Below are 22,200 nucleotides of genomic sequence, written 5' to 3' on the forward strand. Positions count from 1 at the left end.
TGGGCATCCAAACACACTTGGCCAATAAAGATTTATATTCTATTCTATAAACAAATTTATTATTTAAAATTTACTAAAGTGTATAAAATATTTCATAGACTGACCTTTTTTTTAAAAAAAATAATGACTTTAATACAGGGGTAGTCAACATTTTTAAACCTACCACCCACTTTTGTATCTCTGTTAGTAGTAAAATTTTCTAACCGCCCACCAGTTCCACAATAACGGTGATTTATAAAGTAGGGAAGTAACTTTACTTTATAAAATTAATAAAGCAGAGTTACAACAAACCCATACCACCCACCATGAAAGCTGGAATGCCCACTAATGGGCAGTAGGGACCAGGTTGACTACCACTGCTTTAATACATTCAGCCTTCAGAGACAAACTGTGTCAGAATTAGATGCTTTCTGAAGAAAGGGGGTGACCAAAGTCCATAAGAAAACTGTGATTAAAACTCTTCCCATTTTCTGGGAGAAACAGGGTTATGTGCATATCAAACAATTATTGTTACTTTTTATTCTCTGTGAATGCTCCCAGTTAGATCTTTTGATGTCAATATGACACATCTCTGTAGTTTTCTTCTAAATAATAATAAAAATGTTTTTCTATTGCCTTATTTGTTTACTTGTTTGTTTTCTCTGTGTATATGTGGACAATTTGCTTAATAACATTGACTATATATTTGGGGCCATTGTCTTACTGCAAAATAAATTTATGGCTAATTTGATGCCTCCCTGATAGTATGGCATGATGGATAAATATATGTGTATATTTCTCAGTTCTGAGGAGATCAATGCTGATTCTGACCAAATCTCCAACTCCCTTTTCAGAAATGCATCCTCAAAAATGGAAAGAACCTCCTCCAATGCTTCACTATTGTCTGCAAACCCAAATTATTTTGCTGTTCTCCAGTTACCAAAATGCTACAGTGAAATTTTTCAAACTTTGACTCATCAGTCCAAGCACCTGCTGCCATTTTTTTTGCATCCCAGTTCTTATATTTTCATGCTTAGTTGAATCTCCTAGCCTTGTTTCTACATTGGAGTATGACCTTTTGGCCACAATACTTCCATAAAAACCATTTTTGCCTCTTGACAGGTATACATGGGTCCCACTGATTTCTGCCCATTCGGTGCTGATGGTACTGTTGGACATCTTCCAATGTTGAAGGGATATAGGCATGATATGTCTTTCATGTGCTGCATTAATTTTCCTTTTGGCTAAGCACTGCATCTACCATCCTCAGTATTTCCCATTTCTTTGTGATTCTCCAAAGGAGCTTGAACAGTATGTCTGCTTTGAAATTTTGCGTTTTGCCATAGTATATGGCCTATGACATGAAACTGTCTTTCACAACCTTGCCTTAGAAGCAGAGTTTGGTTGTTCCTCTCCAGGTTTTAAGCTTTCTACACAGCTGTTCCATTTCAGTTAATGTCTGTGTTTCAATTTAAATATGAAATTGATGATCATTAGTGTCTGCTTGGTATAATTGGTTAAGCATACATCTGATTCTAATCCTATAACATCCCTGACTGTGCAAGTGTAAGAATCAATGATGTTTTGAAGGCAAAGGATGGTCACATCCAATATTGATTTAATTTGGATTTCTTAATAAACTATTAAAAATAAACTCTTAGCCTTTCCATTTCTGAAAGTATTATTTACACCATTTTTGCACAATGCCTAACAATTTTGGATAGTACTGTATATTATGTCATTAAAATAATTTCATTCCAAAATGCATACTACCAGTGGTGGGTTTCAAATTTTTAAAAACCTATTCTGTAGGTGTGGCCTGCTTTGTGGGAGTGGCTTGGTGGTCATGTGACCGGGTGGGAGTAGCTTAGCAGTCATGTCACTGAGTAGGAGTGGCTTGGCAGTTATGTGACCAGGTCGAAGTGGCCAAATCGATGTGACTGAATTATTTGCCCCAAAGAATGACTTACAAAAAGAAGTTATAAAAAAGGAAATTTATTATTTTGTGCACTTATATAAATATATAAATAAGGATAAAATAAGTACAAAAAACAATAAAACAGCTACTTACAGAGAAATGTGGCTGTACTTGCCAGTCTTCAAATTACTGACCACCTTACACACAGATTTCCAGCCCCTCTGCCTCTTTCCTCTTCTAGAATTCACTCAAAGTTTAAAAAACTCACAGCCTATGCACAGCACACATTCTTCCAGCCCCTCTGCCTCTTCCCTCTTCCTCGATTCACTCAGACATTATAAAAACTCACTGCATTTTAGCATACCGTTATTAATAAGCTAAAAACACTTAAAACCTGAGCTAAGAATAACCAAAAATAAAGCATAAAATCATGACATTGTTGAAAGACTATGTCCCTAATGAAAACCAAACAGGAATCTGAAAACATTCTCTGATATCATTTTTCAGTATTGTTGAGAATTATTGTTCATAATTCAGAATCATTGAGAATTATTGTTCATAATTCTCTGGTTTAGTAAAAGTTTACATTTAGAGCCTCAGGTAACACTACTTGCAATGTTCCCTCTAATTTTTTTTTCAGTGTGAGCAGAAAAGTATAGTGTTTGAACGGCACATTTTCATGTCTGAGCACCTGAATTTTTTTCATAGATGTTTCACAGAGCAATTGATTTATAGGATCTGAATTGGAATGGAGAAAAATGGTTTTGTGCATGAGTGTGTATGTGTGCGTGTGTGTATGTGGGTTTGAGTGAGCGATGGTTCCGGTAAGGGAACTGTGCCTTGTGCCTATTTAGAAAAGAAGGTAAATTATTGCAAACATGATATATGTTTCTAGAGAGAGAGAGAGGGAGGGAGGGAGAGGGAGAGAGAGAGAGAGAGAGAGAGAGAGAGAGAGAGAGAGAGAGAGAGAGAGAGAGAGAGAGAGAGAGAGAGAGTATCCCTCCTTCCTTCAGCCCAACACACTCTCTCTGGCATCCCGGCCAGACAAGAGGGACTGCAGAGGGTCTCCCTGAGTTTAGGGCAGCAAGTCAGGGCTGGCCAGCTTGGGCACTGCAGAAAAGCAGCGGCAGCCAAAAGGGGAAGGGCAGGAACAGACTGAAGCCACCCCCACACCAGCTAGAGGGGGTGCTGTGGGCTGCAGGCGGTGGCGAACAGGAAGGGAAGCGAATGGCAGCCAGCATCCCTGCCTTCTTCCTCCCAGAGCCGCTTCTTTGCCAGCCTCTCAGCTGATCAGTGCCAGGCAGCCCCCACGGGGCGAGCGCTGCTGAGGGGAGAGGAGGGGAGAGGAGGGAAAAGGCATCCCGAGCAGAAGTTTCCCTTCTCCTCCCCCTCCCCCCCGTTGACTTCTCCCCAGCAGCGCTCGTCTCCAGCCGCAGCAACCCTGGTGGCCCCCAGGGAGACTGAAAGGGGCGCAGCGCTCTCCCAACCGCCGAGGAAGGCAGAGGAGCCGGCCCTGGGCTGTTGGGAGAAGCGCCCTAACTTTCCCTTCCCTTTGGCAGCCGCCTGGCAGAACGGGGAGATTTCTGACATTTTGCAGCTGGAACCAGCCAAGCGCCCTGCGCACATCGGCCGCCCAGGAGCCCCGAGGCTCACCACCACCATCTCCGGAAGCACCAACGGCCCCCTGGAGGCTGCAGAGGGCAAGACACGTGTGTGTGTGTGTGTGTGTGTGTGTGTGTGTCGCATGCGCAGTTGGGTAGGGAATGGAGTGGACACGTGGGGGACCAATGGGAATTTTCCCTTCTGCAGCATCATCGGTCTCCGGGCAGAGTTTTCCTTGATTTCACCAATCAGAAATCAGAGTTCAGAAAGGAGGGAAGGGGGATATTTCCAGTCACATTTAAAGACATTCAAAAACACTGCGCTGCACTTTGAAACTTGTGCGCGGTGTTTCTTTGTTACCTGCGCGGTCGCTCACACGCGCAGCTTAGAGGGAATGCTGACTACTTGTATCCCTTCAAATATTTGAGAATCTCTAGCCTCCGTTAGCACCCCCATTAACTTTCCTTCATTCTAACCTACCCTGCAGGATGGTTGCTGCATGGAAAATTAGAAGGGAGTTCAAAGTTCATTGCTTTGAGCTTTTGAATGAAGGGAGGATTAAAGATCAAAGATTAAGTTCATTTCCTCACTAATGAATTATAAGCCTTCAGGGCCATCCACCCAATTTTGAAGAAATATAAACCCATACTCATTACTGATCTTTCAAATTTATTATGGGATGACTCTAGAAGACATTATAAATTACCAGTGGGAAATATACTTAGTTGCATAACTAAATAAAACAATTCTAAACTTAATGTCATGTATTCCAATTCACAGGCATATAATACTGCCGCGAACCTGCTGTTTATGCAATATGTTAAGACCACCTTACTATATTTGAGTTAAAAATGACCAGTAACCACCAGCAATCTTTAAAAGAGTTTGCTGTATGCTGCCGCCTTGCCGACATGGAATTTTCACACCCTGCAAGTCTCTGTCTTCATAATTTGCTAGAGTTCATCAGAGGATTTTATTTCAACAATTCAGAGTTTCATTCCAATTATACCCACATTTTAATTGCCTTGGAGCTCCCCCACCCCAAATTAGAAACAATATATGAACACATTTAACAGTTGGGGACAGCAAGGAAGCAATGCTTTGCGGGCATAAGCCCGGACGTCATCACAGGAGAAGGACGGAAGATGAGGGCAAGAGCCAAGCCCTCCTCCTCCTCCTCCTCCTCCTCCTCCTCCTCCTCCTCCTTCTTCTTCTTCTTCTTCTAACAAAAGAGCTGCAACTTGTGCAAGCTTAGGGTAGGCTTCATCGCGATGTACTCATTTCCCACAGCCACGACCTTGGCTTGTAAATCCTCCATCAGATCCTCTTCCAGCTCACCTCCCTCTCCTATATTTTGAAAAGTCCCTTCAGTCCCAATGCAAGCAACCCACTCGGTGTCCCTGGCCCGCACTAGGAAGTAATAGCCCCTGAGATTCCACCTTCCAGCTCACCTCCCTCTCCAAGATTAAAAAGTCCCTTCAGTCCCAATCAATGTTTCCTCTATTTTTTTTCAGTGTGGGTGGAAAGGTATAGTATTTGAGAGACACATTTTCATGCCTGAGCACCTGAATTTTTTTCACAGATGTCACTCAAGACAACAACAAAATAAGTGTTATATCAAATCAAACTAATAAAATTTTAAAACAAATAAAATTGTAAACAAATAAATTTAGAAATATTTGTTCAAAAGCAAACTTAGTACAATTATCTTTTCAAATTCATTTTGGATTAAATAAAAAAGAGCTTTAAAATGAATACATAATACTTAATACTGCTAATATTAAAATAGTAAATGTTTGATATACTTCATTTTAATGAATTTCACTTGATATAGTTCATTTTAATGTGTTATATGCAATTTGCTATTTTAAATGAGTAAAATGATTAAAATCCCAATGCATAAAGTCTCATTCACATCTAACAGGTTTCTTCCATCATTAATTTGTAAACTCAAGGATTTATTGCCTGTCTGTTCAACAATGCTTGCTGATTGTTTAAAAAATTGTGGCAATTTGTTCTTCTCTATACAAGTGGTTTCAGTAACCTACTACCACTGAAATCTGGGAGACAATTCTGCATGTAACTAGTGATAGTAACTAGTGACCCAAAATATCCAACAAAATTGCACAGATAAACTGACAGAAAGGAAGTTTAATTAGCTTAAAACCAAAACTATATTCAATGACTTTGAAAATCCCAATGAGTTATCAAATATCATGTCATGTCACTTGGCTGGTGACCAGCTCCCACCCACAACCCTTGTGGGCTTTTATGTGTTAATCGAGGCACAGATGATGGAGAGGAAAAGAAGCCAGCTGCTTTCACACAATACGTTTATCTCAGAGGCTGAATTAATCACATGGGTCAGAAAGACATGGAACTTTCTTTCAGTGAGTTTCGGCCAATCCCTCCCTCCCCCCCTACCCAACGAGACAAATTTAGCCCTCTTAAACTTGTGCGAAGGCAGCTGTGGGCAATGTTCCCTCTAAATAGTTGCTCCAGGAAGCCCAAGGCAGAACAAGCCCTCAACCTAGTCACTTTGCTGTCCTGCTGCACCTCAGGACTCCTGTTTAGCTGGAGGGGGTTTCAATTGTGATTGTGCGGCCGCTCTGCTGACTGCAGTCCCTGTCCAGCAATCGCTTCTGCCTTCTGTCATGTCACAAACAACTCCCCCAAGCAAAGCCGTCTACATCATCAATGTGCGATGGACGCCAGGCTATGCGGTGATGCCTCCAAGTCCAATGGAAAGCTGGCAAGCGTTGGCTGATAGGGCAAACAGTGTTCGTCTCCGTTTGCGATTAGCTGGAGGGGGTTTCGTTCACTATTCCATGGCCATTCTGAAGAGCACAGAGACTGCAGTCCGTGTCCAGCAAATGATGTATTTACTTGCCAAAATTTACTTGCCAAAAATTGGGACTTTTAAAAAATGTTGCGGGACGCGGGACAAATTATTAGAAAGCGGGCTGCCCTGCTGAAAATGCGACATCTGGTCACCTTAGGTATGGGGCCTGCTCTGTTCTGCTCTATTCTATTCAGACATAAACATAATCATTCCTTGTACATTCATTATGTATTTTGAAGGTTTTGTTCCCTTATTACAACTGTGTTAGTGGTTAATCAGTCTTCAAAACCCCTATGATCTAGTGATGCAATATCTGTAAAATACTGTCATAGGAAATAATATTCCTTAAAAATAATGACTTAAAAAGCCTGTTTTCTGGACTTTCTCCTGAGAGAGGAAGTCATAACAGGAGAAAGTCATAAAGAGCTAATCATAAAGGGCCATCTCTACATGATAAAATGAGATGGCCAAATTAGATTTTTGCTATTGTATGCATTGCTAGAAGTATGCTAGTGCTGCACAATAAAGTTTTTTTTTAAAAAAAATATGGATATTTCTATTGAATTCGAAAACCTACTGGTAACAATGTGGAGACTTCAGAGTAAATGTTCTTTTTATTTGATGTGGGGATGGCATATCAAGAATCTACCAGCCACTTTTTGTATGGAAAACTATTTACAAGTCACCTGGATCTGTCCTGAACATCTGCAAGAAAATGCCTTTGCAACTTAAAGTCTTCGCACCCTCCTCTTATCTTTTCAGAAAACCACTGTTGTTGGTTTGAATAAGCTGATAGCAAAAGAAATGGTTGCTCAGGCCACAATAACAACCCATATTGAAGAGGCAGGTGGTTTATTAACACAAGTATTGGTAGACTAGTAAAAGCATTTCATTCTTTAGTGGGTTCTCATTGTTCTTCTCATGCAGTTATGGCTTCATGAGATGATATAATGGTATCCCGAAAAATAAAATGTCCAACATTTGTAAGACAATCTAAATTTTTGTAAAATCAAATGTTAGTGGAAATTTAGTTATGAGGATATATAAAATAATAAGGAGTGGAGAGTCTTTTAGATCAATGGGATAAATTATTTGCTAATAACTTTATGAGTATGTATACAAAAGGAACGCATGCTTCATTATGCAGTACTTCAGACAATAGAGACCAACCCAGACTCTTATAAGGTGTTGAATGCAATAAAGAATTTGTACCCATCTAATGTACTACAAAAATTTTCAACATCCTGCATCATGTTGTATCAGAATGAAAGTACCATAATGCTTTAAAAACTCTTTCACATCTGATACTACTTCACAAACAATTTACATTCAAATTAAAGTGTATAAACTGAAAATTTTAAAAATAATCATGTCTTTAATTCATTCAGCTTTCAGAGGCAAACTGAGTCAGAATCAGAAGCATTGTGAAGAATGGGGGTGACAAAAGTCCAGGTGGATGTTGAGATTAAAGTTCTCTCCATTTTCTATGAGAAGCATTGTGGTGTACATATCAAAACATTTTCATTTTTTTATCCCCTGTGGATGCTCTTGGTTTGATTTGTGATGTCAGTATGAAACTTCTCTGTAGTTTCCTTCTAAATAATAATAATTTTCCATTGCCCTCTTCTCAAAATGCATATCATTCATTTGTTTGTTTGGGGGTTTTGTGTGCATATGGATAATTTCTTTATGCATTTATTATATAATATAGACAATTGTTTCTCAAACTTGGGAATATTAGGAGAGATGGATTTCAACTCCCATAATTTCCCAATCAGCATGTTTTGGAAATGTTGCTATAGAAGTTGTATAAAATAGGTAAATCTATAGTACGTTGATATAAAAAAAACTAAATTAACAAGTACTTCACTTTTTAAAGATCTGCCAACATTTCATTGATGATACCTAAAAGTTTATTTGAAATCTTTGGTTTAAAAAAAGGTAATTTCTTTGTTGAAGTTACTTCCCTATCCCTACTGCAACACTTCATGGGCCCCTTTCTCCCTGCCCCTTTCCCCCAAATCTAGTTTTCACAACCATTTTATCTTTGAACCAATATAAAGTGATAGAAATCACATTTGCTATAATGATGGCACTCTGAAAGTCATTATAGACCCTGCTATTTGAGTTAAAGTCAACTGAAACAAAACTACAAGTTCCTTCTCATGCACTTTTTTATCACAAAAATTGGATGGATAAAATGTGTTTCAGTAAAACACATTTGAAGTGAGTTGAACGAAACAAAATCTATTGTACCCAATTAATACAATTTGAAATTGTTATAATAACTGTTGTTTAGAGTAAATCTAATATAGTTTGAACTCTATTTTCAAACACATTATTTCTATCAGTACTAATCAACTGAGAAATGAACTCCCTGGGGATAGCTACCGACATTCCATGGTTGAAACTTGCTCTCATCTCTCTAGTGCTATTAGGTCTGAGAAAATGGTATTCATATTGATCCAGTCCATCTTGAATCCTGGTGCATTGAAAAGGAGTCTGATCTTTGAGTTCTTTTCACAGAATGCAAAGCGAAAACAGCACTATGGAAAATCATTCAAGAGTTGGTGAATTCCTTCTGCTTGGATTCCCTGACACCGATCAGCTAAGAATGGTTCATATCATCACTTTTCTAGTAATTTATTTGGTGGCACTCGCTGAAAATCTCACTATTATTACTGTCATTCTTTACAGCCATCAACTTCGCTCACCCATGTATTTTTTTCTAGCCAACCTATCTTTCCAAGATCTTGGCTCAATTTCTGTCACAATTCCTAAATCTCTATTGAATTCTTTAATGAACACTGAAACTATTTCTTACTCTGGGTGTCTCTGTCAAGTTTTCTTCTTTGTTTTCTTTGTAATGTCTCATCTTTTCCTCCTCGGTGTCATGTCATATGATCGTTATGTAGCCATCTGCAACCCACTACATTATGAGATGGCAATGAACAAAAAAGTCTGCGTCCAAATGGCAACCAATGCATGGATGGTTGGCCTTTTCTACTCTATACTCTACACTGGAAATTTATTTACAGTGGAATTCTGTTCCAGAATTATCAATCAATTCTTCTGTGACATTCCTCAATTACTCCAAATCTCCTGCTCGGATTCATACTTCATTGAATTCTGGACTCTCATCTTTGGTTCTTGTTTAGGATTCATTCAATTTGCTCTCATTGCTTTTTCTTATGTTCAGATCTTCAGAGCAGTTTTTAGAATCCCATCCTCTCAAGGCAAACAAAAGGCCTTCTCTACTTGCTTACCCCATCTCATAGTGATGTGTTTGTTTACGGTAGGTGGTATGCTTGCTTATTTCAGTCCAATATCTACCACTCCTTCAGCCTTATATCCATTTATATCTGTATTTTACTGTGTTGTACCGCCACTGTTAAATCCACTAGTTTATAGCATGAGGAATAAGGAACTCAAAATGGCATTCTGGAAACAAATTCTCAATATGTATCCCAATTCCTTGTGCAAAAATCATTTTTAGTTTAAACTATTCTGGTAACCTTTACATAGATATGATGTCATCAAAATATCATCTCAATGTGTAAATTAAGCATATCCTTCTCATCCCTATTTTATCACGATGGAATTCAGGATGGAATTCATTTTTACCAGATGTTTTACCAGGTGTTTTTACCTCAGTAAATCTGCCTATAATTTAATGGGATATTTAATGGAGGAGATTTATGTTAAATCTCCTCCATTAAATATCCACTGTAATATAGATTGATTAATAATGCAGGATGGAAATTAATGAATCATTACTATTTGATTGTGTTGAATATATACATAGATTTTTCAGCAGAAATACAACACATATATGTGTGTGCGTGTGCGTGTGCGTGTGTGTGTGTGCGTGTGCGTGTCCGTGTGCGTGTGTGTGTGTGTGTGTGTGTGTGTGTGTTTTTAATAGCACGGGGGAAAGTCTTACCATTTTGCTAGAAATGCCTAGAAATTCAGAATGATATGGTGCTATTTCTTTTCTGCAATCATTCATCCATGTTATCTAGAGGGCAATGAATTGCTATGATGTTTCATTTATTGTGGAGATATTTTAGGGGACTTTGTCTGGCAGACAAGTTTCTCTTAGCAAAACCTGGAATAGTACATCAGGAAAAAAGAGGGGAAATGCGTGGGAATAAATAAATTATTTATTAGATTTTAGAAAGGTAGAGTTAAACTGTTTGAAGTATATGGTTTTTAAGCAGTACTCTCTGTACCACTATTTTTATGAATCTAGGACCTACTTCAATTTGACATTTTAGACAAACAGTAAACCAAAATTATAAGATAAAATAAGTCTAACAAATTTGTAAGTACGAAGTGTCAAATAAATAAATAAATAAAAACAAAGCTTGAATTGAAACCTTAGTTCTTTCCACTAGGATCTTTCCAGGAGAATGTTTTTAAAAATGTCAAATTATTTTTGAATGTGCTGCTCCAATATTTTCTCCCTTCTGTTGTCGGAAGAAATCAGCTCAAATCCCCAGGTAGTAGGAATCATTTTTAGGAACTGTCCTTCATGCAGGTGCCTTTATTCATGAAAGAAAATAAAGATATTCTGTTCCACTGTCATTCTCTAAATGAGAATGGTCAGTCTGCTTTCTGAGGGTGTTTGTATGAGAGAATGTTGCTTTGCACATCTGTTTTTCTTCCTTAATCTTTGGTTCATCACTTACTTCTCTTAATTGGTTATTCTCCCTCCCTCCCTTCCATATGCCATTGCTTTCTACAAAGACTCAGAAACATTAACTTTTACAAATAGTCAACTGGTCTTCAAAATCCCTGTAATCTATTGATCAAATGTCTCTGTAAAATACATAGGGAAAATGTTTTGTAAAAGATCATGAATTAAAAACCCGATTTCTGGCCTTCCTCCTGAGAGAAGAAGTCATAACAGGAAAAAGTCTAAAGGTGGAAATCATAATAGGCCATTTCTACATGACAAGACCAAATGGGCAGATTAAAGTTTAGATATTGTATGAATTGTTAGAGATATCTTCGTACTAGACAATAAAGGATTTAAACAATTGTGGATATTTTATTGAGTTCAAAAACCTATTGGTAACAATATGAACACTTTAGAATTAATGTTCTTTTTTATGTAGGGATGACCCATCAGGAATTAAATTGCCACTTTTTGTATGGCAAAATATTGATGAGATCACATTTTTAATATAAATCATCTGAGCCTGCCCTGAATGTCTATAATATAATGTTAACAAGCCTTTATACCCTCTTCTTATCTTTTCAGAAAACCAATGCTGTTAGTTGAATAAGCTGGTGGCAAATTAAATGGTCACTCAGGGCAGAATACTTATTCATATTGAAGAGGCAGATGTTTCATTACCAATTATTGGAAGAATGGCAAAAGCATTTCAATTTATTGGGGTTTCATTATTGTTCTCTTCAGGCAGAGTTATGGTTTCATAAGATGGTGTAAGTAGTATCTTGAAAAATATAATGTCCAAGATTTGTAAGTCAATCATAATTCTGGTAAAATACTGGTAGAGATTTATCAATAAGGATATATTAAATCATCAGTGGGGGATTGTCTGTTAAAACTGACTTTTGAACACCACTTGTCGGCTGTGACCAGGGGGGCATTTGCCCAGGTTCACCTGGTGCACCAGTTGTGTCCCTACCTGAACCGGGAGGCCCTCACAACACTCACTCGTGCCCTTGTGACCTCAAGACTGGACTACTGCAACATGCTCTACATGGGGCAGCCCTTGAAGAGCATTCGGAGACTTCAGCTTGTCCAGAATGCAGCCGCTCGAGCGATTGTGGGTGCACCTCAGTTCACCCACGTTACACCTATCCTCTGTGAGCTGCACTGGCTGCCTATTTGTCTTCGGATACGCTTCAAGGCGCTAGTCATCACTTATAAAGCCCTTCATGGTATTGGACCTGGGTACTTGAGAGACCGCCTGCTGCCAATTACCTCCAATAGACCGATTAGATCCCACAGATTAGGCCTCCTCCAAATTCCACTGGCCAATGCCGACTGGCGACCACCCGGAGGAGAGCCTTCTCTGTGGCTGCTCCGGCCCTCTGGAACGAGCTCCCCGTGGAGATTCGAACCCTTACCACCCTCCAGGCCTTCCGCAAAGCCCTTAAAACCTGGCTGTTCCAACAGGCCTGGGGCTAATGAGCTTTTGTCCCCCCTCGAATGGTATGGTTGTTGTGTGTTTTAAATTGTGTATTGTTCTGTTCATCTTTTTTACTCCTTATTTGTACTCCCCCCTTGACTTGGATTGTGAGCCGCCCTGAGTCCCCTTAGGGGAAAAGGGCGGCATAGAAATATAATAAATTCAATTCAATTCAATTAAATGGATGGCATTAATTTGCTAATAACTTTATATGTGTACACATTCAATAAGAATTTAAGTTTTAAGGGCAAGCTTAGGTTCCTATAATTGAATGTAGTCAAGGATTTATACTCATCTGGTATTCTACAAAAACTTTCAACATCCTGCATTATGCCATAATGGAATGAAAGTAGAAAAATGCTTTAAAACCATTTTCCCTCTATACATAAGGAATATGAATTCATTCAGGAACTGCTGATACAGTTCTACAAAAGAATTATTGAGTCTGTCATTTGCATCTCTATGACTGTCTGATTTGGCACATAAACCAAACAAGACAGGCAGAGACATTAACAGATTGTTACGACTGCAGAAAAAACAATTGCAACCAACCTGCCTTCCATTGAGGACCATAAGCCAGAAAGGGGGCTGTGAAAATATCTATAGATTCCTGTAAATAAACTTTCAATTTCTTCCCACAAGATGACATTTTATTTGTTGTTTGTTTGTTTGTTTGTTTATTTTGTCACTCATGTATAAGATAACAGGAGTAAGAATAATCATGAATTAGAACACAGGGAATGGGTACAAATAAGTGGACAGTAGGACAGCGACTTTATGCTGGTGCGCTTATGCATGCCCTACTGACCTCTTACGAATGAGGTGATGTCAACAGTAGAAAGTTTAAGATTTAAGTTATGAGAATGTTACAACAGAGTCAGGTAGTACATTCCAGGCATTGAAGGCTCTGTTGTTGAAGTCGTATTTTCTGCAATTGAGTTTGAAGTGCTTTTCCTTGAGTTAGCAACTATTGTGTGCTCATGTACTATTGCGGTTGAAGCTGAAGAAATCATTGACATTATAGCAGATAATTTTATGTACTACACTTAGGTCAGATTGTAGGTGACATAGTTCTAGGTTGTCCAAGTCCAAAATTTCAAGCCTGATGGCAAAAGATATAAGGTATTCTGTTGCGAGCAGAAGAGTGGATTATGGTTCTCGTGAAATACCTATGGACTCGCTCAATTGTGTTAATGTCCAATATACAGTGCAGATTCCAGACAGATGAGCTGTATTTGAGAATTGGTCTACCAAAGATTTTGTATGCCCTAATTTTCAGTACAATATTACCGGAGAAGAATCTTTGCAAGATTACAACTCTTAATGCCTTTTTGACAATGCTGTTACAATGAGTTTTGGCACTTAGATCATTTGATGTGAGTATTCCAAGGTCATTGACTGAGTGGAGGTCATCTACAAGGTCATATCTGCCTAGCTTGTATTTGGTGTTCTGAATTTTTTTGCCAATGTGTAAGACAGAGCATTTGTTGGTTGAAATTTGCAGTTGCCAATTGTTTGACCCTTCAGGCACATAGGTAATTGCACATCAAAACAACTAGACACAAGGACAGTTTCCTCCCCATCCCCCATTCCATCACTCTGCTAAATGCATACTGGTAATTCCCACAACACTGTTATATGTGATAGGATGTCAAACCCACTCAGTAAACCTGTATTAGTATCCCTTTTCATCTTTCCTATTACCTAATTCCTTAGCTTCTTGTGCCTATAACTTTATTGTTTGTATCTTATGATTTATCTTGATTGTTTTTAATTTAGTATCTTATGATTTCTGTTGATTTCTTATTTAATATTCTATGACTATCATTGAGTGCAGTATTTTATAATTTATGATGATTTTATGATTATGATTTATCAGTTGTTGCTTCTGAGAGTTTATGCACTGGACACAAATTTCTTGGGCATCCAAACACACTTGGCCAATAAAGATTTATATTCTATTCTATAAACAAATTTATTATTTAAAATTTACTAAAGTGTATAAAATATTTCATAGACTGACCTTTTAAAAAAATAATAATAATGACTTTAATACAGGGATAGTTAACCTTTTTAAACCTACCACCCACTTTTGTATCTCTGTTAGTAGTAAAATTTTCTAACCCCCACCAGTTCCACAGTAATGGTGATTTATAAAGTAGGGAAGTAACTTTACTTTATAAAATTAATAAAGCAGAGTTACAACAAACCCATACCACCCACCATGAAAGCTGGAATGCCCACTAATGGGCAGTAGGGACCAGGTTGACTACCACTGCTTTAATACATTCAGCCTTCAGAGACAAACTGTGTCAGAATTAGATGCTTTCTGAAGAAAGGGGGTGACCAAAGTCCATAAGAAAACTGTGATTAAAACTCTTCCCATTTTCTGGGAGAAACAGGGTTATGTGCATATCAAACAATTATTGTCACTTTTTATTCTCTGTGAATGCTCCCAGTTAGATCTTTTGATGTCAATATGACACATCTCTGTAGTTTTCTTCTAAATAATAATAAAAATGTTTTTCTATTGCCTTATTTGTTTACTTGTTTGTTTTCTCTGTGTATATGTGGACAATTTGCTTAATAACATTGACTATATGTTTGGGGCCATTGTCTTACTGCAGAATAAATTTATGGCTAATTTGATGCCTCCCTGATAGTATGGCATGATGGATAAATATACGTGGTTATTTCTCAGTTCTGAGGAGATCAATGCTGATTCTGACCAAATCTCCAACTCCATTTTCAGAAATGCATCCTCAAAAATGGATAGAACCTCCATCAGTGCTTCACTATTGTCTGCAAACCCAAATTATTTTGCTGTTCTCCATTTACCAAAATGCTACAGTGAAATCTTTCAAATTTTGACTCATCAGTCCAAAGCACCTGCTGCCATTTTTTTTGCACCCCAGTTCTTATATTTTCATGCTTAGTTGAATCTCCTAGCCCTGTTTCTACATTGGAGTATGACTTTTTGGCCACAATACTTCCATAAAAAACACTTTTGCCTCTTGACCGGTATACATGGGTCCCACTGATTTCTGCCCATTCTGTGCTGATGGTACTGTTGGACATCTTCCAATGTTGAAGGGATATAGGCATGATATGTCTTTCATGTGCTGCATTAATTTTCCTTTTGGCTAAGCACTGCATCTACCATCCTCAGTATTTCCCATTTCTTTGTGATTCTCCAAAGGAGCTTGAACAGTATGTCTGCTTTGAAATTTTGCGTTTTGCCATAGTGTATGGCCTATGACATGAAACTGTCTTTCACAACCTTGCCTTAGAATCAGAGTTTGGTTGTTCCTCTCCAAGTTTTAAGCTTTCTACACAGCTGTTCCATTTCAGTTAATGTCTGTGTTTCAATTTAAATATGAAATTGATGATCATTAGTGTCTGCTTGGTATAATTGGTTAAGCATACATCTGATTCTAATCCTATAACATCCCTGACTGTGCAAGTGTAAGAATTGATGCTGTTTGAAGGCAAAGGGTGGTCACATCCAATATTGATTTAATTTGGATTTCTTAATAAACTATTAAAAATAAACTATTAGCCTTTCCATTTCTGAAAGTATTATTTACACCATTTTTGCACAATGCCTAACAATTTTGGATAGTACTATATATTATGTCATTAAAATAATTTCATTCCAAAATGCCTGCTACCAGTGGTGGGTTTCCAATTTTTTAAAACCTATTCTGTAGGTGTGGCCTGCTTTTTGGAATTGTCATGTGACCGGGTGGGAGTAGCTTAGCAGTCATGTCACTGAGTAGGAGTGGCTTGGCAGTTATGTGACCAGGTGGAGTAGCTTGGCAGTCATGTCACTGTGTGGGAATGGGAAAATCAATGTCACTGAATTCTTTGCCTCAAAGAATGACTTACAAAAAGAAGATATAAAAAAGGAAATTTATTATTTTGTGCACTTACTATATAAATAAGGATAAAATAAGTACAAAAAACAATAAAACAGCTACTTACAGAGGAAATGTGGCTGTACTTGCCAGTCTTCAAATTTCTGACCACCTTACACACAGATTTCCAGCCCCTCTGCCTCTTTCCTCTTCTAGAATTCACCCAAAGTTTAAAAAACTCACAGCCTATGCACAGCACACATTCTTCCAGCCCCTCTGCCTCTTTCCTCTTCCTGGATTCACTCAGACATTATAAAAACTCGCAACCTGTGGACAGCACATACTTTCAGCCTCTCTGCCTCCTCCCTCTTCCTGGATTCACTCAGATGTCTTTAAAACTCACAGCTTGTGCACACACAAGACATTTTTAAAACCCACAGCCTGTGCACAGCACACTCTTACAACCCCTCTGCCTCTTTCCTCTTCCTGGATTCACTCAGACATTTTTTAAAACTCACAGCCTGTGCACATGCACACACTTCCAGTTCCTCTGCCTCTTCCCTCTTCCTGGATTCACTCAGTCTTTTTGAAAACTCACAGCCTGTGCACACGCAAGACATTTTTAAAACTCACAGCCTGTGCACATATATACACTCTTCCACTCTTTTAAAAATGTCTGAGTGAATCCAGGAAGAGGAAAGAGGCAGAGGGACTGGAAGTGTGTGCATGTGCACAGGCTGTGAGTTTTAAAAAATGTCTGAGTGAATCCAGGAAGAGGAAAGAGGCAGAGGGTTATAAGAGTGAAATCCTATAGTATCTTCCAGCCCCTCTGCCTTGTCCCTCTTCCTGGATTCATTCAGACATTTTTTAAAACCCACAGCCTATGCACAGGCACACACTCTTCTAAGAGCCCCTCTGCCTCTTCCCTCTTCCCCAACATCCTCCCCCCCCACCCCAACCACTCACCAGTTCTTTCTTCTTCTGGTGCTTCTTCTGAGAACTTTTTGACAGCATGGTGAGGATGGGCGAAGCAAGTAAAAGAGTGAATGAGGGAAGGAAGCATTCCGGTACGGGTAATGTGACCAGATTTTAACATTGGTAAAGAGGGACACCATAGACCGGGGGTGAGTTGGAAAAAATCAGGACTTTTTAAAACGCCACGGAACGTGGGACATATTGTTAAAAATCGGGACTGCCAAAAGCGGGATGTCTGGTCACCTTACCCAATGGAGAAGCCCAGATTCACTTAACAGCCATGTTCCTGACTTAACAACCACCATGATTCACTTAACATGGCAATAAAAGGTCACAAAATGCAGCAAAATTCATTTAACAAACGTCTCCCTTAGCAACAGAAATTGGGGGATCAATCCTGGTCATAAGTCAAGGATTACCGGTAGCCAATTGCAAAAGACAACTTTACTTGGAGCAGGTGAGATTGTGCCCAGATCCCTTTCATGCCAAGATCCCATCCTGTCCATGGGTGTTATGGCAAAATTAAGATCTGCCTTTTCTACTTACGTAATAATGGAAGCCGACCACCAAACTTTCCCAGAGAAGACAAATTTTCTTTATTGAACACGTTCAAGAGGTCAGTTGATTTGCATCAAACTGATCTGCCTTTGGTATCTTTTGGCAGAGTTTTTATACCTTCAAAATGATTATTACAAATCATACAGACGTCATATAGGCGTATACATTTTCAGGTCATAACTTCTTACCTAGGTCAGTACCTAGGTCAGTACCTAGGTCAGTACAGTACAGGACATTTCGGGAAGGTTACAAATATTTCGGGAAAGTTACAAATACATGATTCCCTTAAGGTCCCCAAAACATAATAGGGAAGTGAAGTGAAGCTAATAGAGAAGTGAATCTTGGTTACTCATGAAGCTGAGGAAGATTGCTAAAGTATTGCTAAAATATTGCTTGTTTACAAGTTGAACTTTAGTTATCTTAAACTGTCACTGTGTCGCATGCGCCTAGGATTAATATTCTGTGGTTAACTGTCCACCCAGATGTCCTAATTGCCAACACAAGCATACACACTAAGTTCCTCTTTTTTAGAGAAGCAGAAAATAAGGAACTATCTTTAGGATAAAGGGCATACGCAGAGTTCCAAATTTAAGCATTAGAATTAAAATTAGGATATTTAGCCTGATTAAGTATTGGGGGGGTTCACTTGTGGACCGCCATGCTGTTTCATGGGGAGATCTCCACAGGTGGACAAAAGCCCCCAGCTGACTCTGCCATCTGCCATAACCACACATGACATTTAGATACCCCTCGAAGGCAAAACTCAGGGGGCTGAATTCTACAGGGGGAGGAGTAAAGGGGGGGATTTGAGGGGCAGCCCAAAGCACTGTCTGTCTAAATTTTCATCAGGCAGGCAGTAACATTTTCATAGACCATGATCAGAGGAGCAGCTGATCCTATGGAGAGACTCCTCCAGTATTCAGTCCCAGGCCTACAAGTGGAAGTACCCCTTCCTTTCTTCCTCCTTTCACCTTCTTTCCTTCCTTCCTTCCCTCCCTCCCTCTTTCTTCCTTCTAGCATTCTTTCTCCTTCCTTCCTATCTACCTTCTGTCTTTCTGCTCTTTAGATCTCTCTTCCCCTTCCCTTCCTTCCTCCCTCCATCCTTTCACCAAAAATCAGGATGTTTTATTAGCATCAGCATCATTCTGCTGAAAATGCCAGATTCTGTGGTGCTTCTGGATCAGAGGTGGGTTCCTACCAGTTCGCACCTATTCGGTAGAACCGGCTCGTCAAATCTACCAAACCGGTTAGAAGAGGTTCCACCAGTGGACCCGGAAAGTAGGCCACACCTACAAAAGAGGTTCCAATTTTTTTTGAAACCCATCACTGGTCCTTGGATATGATTATTCTACACTATCATGCTCATATTTATAAAACTCAGTGCCTCTGTGAAAGATAAGGGGGACTACTGTGTTTGTGGTGCAATCAGAACATTGCGTGTGTTGAAGTTGTTTTAACGCAAACCAAAGATGCCTTTTAAAAAAACAAGTTTACATCATATTCTTATGCATGCCAGTGATGTGTGTGAGGTAATTTAAGATGGTTCTGACAAGCGTCGTCGGCATCTTCATATCTGGTTACATGGGCAGCAAGCCACTCCCATCCAGTCACATGGGCAGCAAGCCACTCCCACAAAGGAGGCCACACCCACAGAATAGGTTCAAACAATTTTTGAAACCCACCACTGTTCTGGATGAAACTTAGAAAATTACAGAGACATGGGGAACCATTATATAATTTCACTTGGCAAAACTCTGATTAAAATAATAGCAACAAAATGTAAGGTTTTTTTAATTTTAAAACTCTAGGAAAACATAGATTTATTTCCAGTTTAGCTAATTAATGTCATTATAAAAAGGAATGCAATTGATTAAATAAAAATGACTTTTTCTTTTATTAAGAATACTTATTCTACATTAAACTAGAAAATATTTCATAGGCCCTTCAACAAGTTTGTTACAAGTTTTCAGGAGTGCATGCATTCTTGAAATTGATACCATGTAATGTTAAAAAGCAGATGGCTAACCATGTTTAATTATTTGCTACTTGAGGCCAATAGCAATGATGAAGAAATTTCTACTAGACTGTCATCCTCAGTGACAATATTTTTAGGGCCAAAAAATAAAACTCTATATATTGGATCTGTTATCCATTTCTTAGCCTTCAATCAATCAATATAATTATTTCCATCAAAAAAGCTTAAAAGTAGTGATTAAACAATAGCACTATAAATAAAATATCATTTTAAATTATTTTCTATGAATGTGTGCATAGCATTTTAGCATACCGTTATTAATAAGCTAAAAACACTTAAAACCTGAGCTAAGAATAACCTAAAATAAAGGATAAAATCATGGCATTGTTGAAAGACTATGTCCCTAATGAAAACCAAACAGGAATCTGAAAACATTCTCTGATATCATTTTTCATTGATATCATTGTTGAGAATTATTGTTCATAATTCAGAATCATTGAGAATTATTGCTCATAATTCTCTGGTTTAGTAAAAGTTTACATTTAGAGCCTCAGGTAACACTACTTGTATCCCTTCAAATATTTGAGAATCTCTAGCCTCCGTTAGCATCCCCATTAACTTTCCTTCATTCTAACCTACCCTGCAGGGTGGTTGCTGCAGGGAAAATTAGAAGGGAGTTCAAACTTCATTGCTTTGAGCTTTTGAATGAAAAGAGGATTAAAGCTCAAAGATTAAGTTCATTTCCTCACTAATGAATTATAAGCCTTCAGGGCCATCCACCCAATTTTGAAGAAATATAAACCCATACTCATTACTGATCTTTCAAATTTATTATGGGATGACTCTAGAAGACATTATAAATTACCAGTGGGAAATATACTTAGTTGCATAACTAAATAAAACAATTCTAAACTTAATGTCATGTATTCCAATTCACAGGCATATAATATTGCCGCAAACCTGCTGTTCATGCGATATGTTAAGACCACCTTACTATATTTGAGTTAAAAATGACCAGTAAGCACCAGCAATCTTTAAAAGAGTTTGTTGTTTGCTGCTGCCTTGCCGACCTGGAATTTTTGCACTCCACAAGTTTCCGTCTTCATAATTTGCTAGAGTTCATCAGAGGATTTTATTTCGACAATTCAGAGTTTCATTCCAATTATACCCACATTTTAATTGCCTGGGAGCTCCCCCACCCCAAATTAAAAACAATATACAAACACATTTAATAGTTGGGGACAGGAAGGAAAAAATGCTTTGCTGGCATATGCCCGGACGTCATCACAGGAGAAGGAAGGAAGATGAGGGCAAGAGCCAAGCTCCTCCTCCTCCTCTTCTTCTTCTTCTTCTTCTTCTTCTTCTTCTTCTTCTTCTTCTTCTTCTTCTTCTTCTTCTTCTTCTTCTTCTTCTTCTTCTTCTTCTTCTTCTTCTCCTCCTCCTCCTCCTCCTCCTCCTCCTCCTTCTCCATCTCCTTCTCCTTCTCCTCCTCCTCCTCCTGCTCCTCCTCCTCCTCCTCCTCCCTCCTCCTCCTCCTCCTCCTCCTCCTTCTTCTTCTTCTTAACAAAGCAGCTGCAACTTGTGCAAGCTTAGGGTAGGCTTCATCGCGATGTACTCATTTCCCACAGCCACGACCTTGGCTTGTAAATCCTCCACCAGATCCTCTTCCAGCTCACCTCCCTCTCCTATATTTTGAAAAGTCCCTTCAGTCCTAATGCAAGCAACCCACTCGGTGTCCCTGGCCCACACTAGGAAGTAATAGCCCCTGAGATCCCACCTTCCAGCTCACCTCCCTCTTCAAGATTAAAAAGTCCCTTCAGTCCCAATCAATGTTTCCTCTAATTTTTTTCAGTGTGGGTGGAAAGGTATAGTATTTGAGAGACACATTTTCATGCCTGAGCACCTGAATTTTTTTCACAGATGTCACTCAAGACAACAACAAAATAGGTGTTATATCAAATCAAACTAATAAAATTTTAAAACAAATAAAATTGTAAACAAATAAATTTAGAAATATTTGTTCAAAAGCAAACTCAGTACAATTATCTTTTCAAATTCATTTTGGATTAAATAAAAAAGAGCTTTGAAATGAATATATAAATGGCACTTAATACTACTAATATTAAAATAGTAAATGTTTGATATACTTCATTTTAATGAATTTCACTTGATATATTTCATTTTAATGTGTTATATGCAATTTGCTATTTTAAATGAGTAAAATGATTAAAATCCCAATGCATAAAGTCTCATTCACATCTAACAGGTTTCTTCCATCATTAATTTGTAAACTCAAGGATTTATTGCCTGTCTGTTCAACAATGCTTGCT

The 22,200-nt window shown here is 38.5% G+C and overlaps 1 protein-coding gene across 1 annotated transcript; it reads left to right on the forward strand.

Annotated features, from left to right (window-relative positions):
* Nucleotides 1-6,153: 6,153 nt before the first annotated feature.
* Nucleotides 6,154-9,837, forward strand: LOC116521461 (olfactory receptor 14A16-like). The gene is made up of 2 exons (XM_032236131.1): nt 6,154-6,377; nt 8,868-9,837. Exons 1-2 carry the CDS (start codon nt 6,154-6,156, stop codon nt 9,835-9,837), a joined length of 1,194 nt encoding a protein of 397 aa, XP_032092022.1.
* The last annotated feature ends 12,363 nt before the right edge of the window (nt 9,838-22,200 follow it).

Source organism: Thamnophis elegans, chromosome Z (assembly GCF_009769535.1).
Source record: "Thamnophis elegans isolate rThaEle1 chromosome Z, rThaEle1.pri, whole genome shotgun sequence".
Lineage (NCBI taxonomy): Eukaryota > Metazoa > Chordata > Lepidosauria > Squamata > Colubridae > Thamnophis > Thamnophis elegans.